The following is a 4196-nucleotide window of genomic DNA, read 5'->3' on the forward strand; positions in this document are numbered from 1 at the left end:
TATACAAGAGTAAGAGTGTATTTGGAGCTATTATGTAATCACCTCTAGATACACTACATAATTCAGGACAAAAATATTTTTAAAAATAAAATTAGAATAAGTTATAGTGGATGTTTGATTTTGTTAGTATATCATTTGGTTTTTTTTCCAGTTTCAAGATGACAACCCCTCTGCCCTCCCCACAAGGGTAAGGGGAGGAATTTCTGGTGGCAAAGGTCCAGGGTTAGGGGCAGGACTTCTGGTCCCAAGATAGCAACTAGCGGGGCAGGGCAACTGCCAGGGGGTAGGGCTTAACCATGCAGCCCTTGAGAGCTCACCAAAACTCATTAAGCAGCCCTCCAACTGAAATAGTTGCCCACCCCTGGTGTATTCAGACTTCAGAACCTGCAGTGTTATTTTGGCCAGAACAAATTGGATCCTTCAAGAAAACCTGAAAGTGCATAAGAATTAAGTGGAACAACTCTACCTAGTCCAGAAAGTTCCTGGCTTGGAAGTTAAATAAGAGAAAGGATGGACTTAGAAGGAATATAGGATTTTAGTTCTGGATTGTACCAAAGAAGGTCTGAGAAAATGTGAGACTTACATTATCTTTCATCTTAGATTTCTCAGCGTGCCAAATCCAACCATTGTCACTAATGTATAAAGAGTATATGACATCTATGTGGATAATACTTATTAAAATAACTTTTAATGTCAAGAAATGTAAAGTGCTCCACCTCGGGAAAAGCAACCCCCAACACACCTACAGGCTTGGTGGCACCAAACTGACTAGCATCATGAATGAAAGGGACCTGGGGGTAATAATAGACCACAGTATGAATATGAGCTGGCAGTGTGATTACTAGGGCAAATAATACTCTGGCATGCATCAATAGAAGCAATCTCCAGCAAAGCCAAGGACGTGATTCTTCCACTCTACTCAGCACTGGTGAGACCACAGCTGGAGTACTGCATCCAGTTCTGGGCACCACATTTTAACAAGGACATGGACATGCTTGAGAGAGTCCAGAAAAGAGCCACCCATATATGATCAGTCTTAAAAGGGGAGCCATATGGGGATAGGCTGAGGGACCTGGGACTCTTCAGCCTGAAAAAAGAAGGCTGAGAGGGGACCTGGTAGCAGCTTACCACTACACTAGGGGAGTATATCAAGGGGTCGGTGAGCAACTGTTCACCAGGGCAACCGAGTGGAAAACTAGGAGTAATGGCCACAGACTCCTGGAAGATCAATTCAGACTCAACATTAGGAAAAACTCCACAGTCAGGGTGTCCAGACTGTGGAATAAGCTTCCTCCAGAGGTGGTGCAATCACCTACCCTGGAAATCTTCAAGAGGGGACTAGACAGTCACCTTGCTGGGGTCACTTGACCCCCAGTTATATTTCCTGCTTGGTGCAGGGAGCTGAACCCAATGATCTTTTGAGGTTCCTTCCAGCCTTGCAATCTAAGAACTTTTAAAATAGCAAGGGTAAAAGCTATAAAGAAATCAACCCTCATGCTTCAGCCCATAAGTCGCTCACTAGCTGCCTGGGGTTAGTCAGAAACTTATCTCAGAAAGCCTGACTCTTGCATGGCTCTCCATTATGCAAGTTTTATACTTTTATCAGGCAGGAATGATGGCTTGAGACAGGGCACTGAACCAGGGAAAGGGAGAGGAGTGGGGTGGGAAGGAATTGTGCTTATCCCATGCAGTGATTCCTGTGTCAACAGAAAATAAGTCATTGAAGTTATTTCCCTGTTAATTTAAAAGACCAGCTAAAATCTTGCTAAGGATGAAAGAGCTATTGATTACATCTTTTCCAGGTTGTGGAGGTGTGTTTCAAGCTACCAGTGGTGAAATTCATTCTCCAAATTACCCTAATCCTTATAATGACAACACTGACTGTTCATGGGTTATCCAAGTTGACTATGGCCATCGCGTTCTACTGAATTTCACAGATTTTGACACTGAACCTCACCATGCCTGCAATTATGATAATGTTTCTGTAAGTACCACTGAACTTTTCAGAAGTTTCCTTAACAATCTTGAGAGGAATGCTTTCAAAAGAGGAAATTCAGTACACAGTCTAGACTACAAATGATGACAGATTATTTATTCATTTACCAGATGAGTTACAAGGTTAAAACCATAGTAAATGTGAAGGAGTTGCTTTGTTCATCCCATAATGGCAGTCTGCACAAGTACTTTTATGCCTTCCTTAAGGCTGTCAGTGAAACATGGAACTGAGCTTATTTGGAAACCCTGAGCATATGAAGGAGTCATGGAGCAAGCTTCACACTGGTGCTGCATTCTCTCTCTTTCCTTTGGGATTATGTATGCCCCAGGAGAGTATGGGGGAAGCATTCCCAGCACTTCTTATGCAGAGATGGGAATGCGACTATGATGTACCCTTTTGTGGGGTGAGCTATGACTTGAGTTATTTACTTGTAGGTTCTAGTACATGTTTTGTCATCGTGTGATGTTCCTGTCCAGGATCACAAAATTTGTTATAAAGCTGAAAAGGGAGAGTGCCAGGCACAAAAATGTTTCTGACTTTTTTCTTTATGTGCACACTACATTGTCAAGTGATCCTCATCTGGCTTTTGAATTGCACTTTTAGAGAATCTGTGGAAGATTCATATTGCTCTCAACTGGTGAGCCCTTATTGAACACAGAAATTCAGACTGCAGCTCAATCAGTGTGTGAAAAATGAGACATTGCAAAGCCAAAGCTATAGGCCTCGTGAGAATAGAAACAAGGAAACTTGACCTTTACTGTCAAATTCCACTTCACTCAGTACAAAGGAATGTGTGATCTGTGAGAATCCATAACATATAGATAAAACATGCGGGACCTAAACCAAAATCCAGCCCTCTTTCTCTGATAAACCCTTGTTTACAGTGAATTCAAGCTGGCAGGAACAGGAAGTTTTTTGAAAACAGGTCTATGTTGTTAATAGTGTTAGGGCCTTCTTACACAGTAATTTTGGGCAGGTCCTGGAGCTTTTAACACCTGGATTGTCTACACATTAAGGCTAGGGACCAGCATTCAAAAAGCCTGAGCCTGAATTGATTCAATCTTTGCAGGTTAGTTTAACCTGGCTAGTATGAACTGGTTTGAAACTGGACAGACATTCTCTCTGGATTGAGGAAATTCTAGTTGTCAGTTGAACTGAAGTTTTTTATAGAATAGAAGATGGAGAATGCTATTTTGAACCCAAAAAGTTTTTCAGTGTTAGTTTAATGAGAAAGAAAAGGCAACAATTAAAGGGATGATATTTTCTTTCCTTTTTGTCACACCAATAAGCAAGCTGGAGTTATTTTCATGAAACACCTGAATTAAATTAGTGTGTGCACATCCTTTTGTGAGGGAGTTATCTGCCTTTTATGGGAATGTAAGCCCAGGCAGAAGGAATGGAGATTTGTAAACTGATATGTTACTGTGAATGTATTTATTAATAATAATTCAAAGCAGCATAGATGGAAAATGTAGACAGTTAAGGAAGTTAGTGGATTTTTTTAAAGTCCTCTACTATAGGAAAAAATGCTGTGTGTGACTTAATACACTAGTTCCACCCTTCCTCCCCATACCCCACCCCTTATCTTTATGGATTGTATGTGTTTTGTGAGTTTCCCCAGGGACACCCCTCTGCCCTTTTGTGCACCATTGCCCATTTCTTTATTCCTGCCTCTCACCACATGATTCAAAATAGCATGTGTTGCGAAGTATTGCTTTTTGCAAGCTGTAGGCCAATTCTTTGGTAAGATTTTTCCTAGTGTTTTTCAGTTCCTTCTAGAAACACGATTCAATGGAAAACATATCAAAGCACATCTTTTCACACATGGTTTTATAAACAAAATAGAGGGACAAAGAATGGTCTGTTCAGGTAGTTAAGGATTATACTGAGACTTGGGGCTGTGGCAGAAATGCCCCGTCGGTGCCCCTCTCCAGAGATCTGTCTCAGCCAGCCCGAGAGGCTGCTGTTGAATCTCTCACAGCGGGGATCTCGCTCCTTGTCTGCAGACAAAAGCCTGGCGCCTGGGAGGCGATGCTCTGGTCACCTGGGCAGGGGGGGGAAAGACCCGGCCCTGCGCGCGGGCCCAGGTAGCCAGGGATGCTTTGCAGATTGGACGGTTTGTAGCCAGTATTGGCAGCTTCGATTGGACCGGCTGCTGAGGTCAGGGAGGTTTTAAAAAGGCCTGGGCCAGGAAGAAGGG

At 42.6% G+C, this 4196-nt stretch overlaps 1 protein-coding gene across 2 annotated transcripts in view; it reads left to right on the forward strand.

Annotated features, from left to right (window-relative positions):
- The window catches only part of CUBN (cubilin), a 243841-nt gene that overhangs the window by 132735 nt on the left and 106910 nt on the right, over nt 1-4196 (forward strand). For both annotated transcript variants that reach the window (XM_025216815.1, XM_025216816.1), the window contains exon 31: nt 1803-1984. In XM_025216815.1, coding sequence (XP_025072600.1) covers nt 1803-1984 — 182 coding nt within the window. The remainder of the gene's footprint in view (nt 1-1802; nt 1985-4196) is intronic.

This window comes from Alligator sinensis, unplaced genomic scaffold (assembly GCF_000455745.1).
Source record: "Alligator sinensis unplaced genomic scaffold, ASM45574v1 scaffold623_1, whole genome shotgun sequence".
Lineage (NCBI taxonomy): Eukaryota > Metazoa > Chordata > Crocodylia > Alligatoridae > Alligator > Alligator sinensis.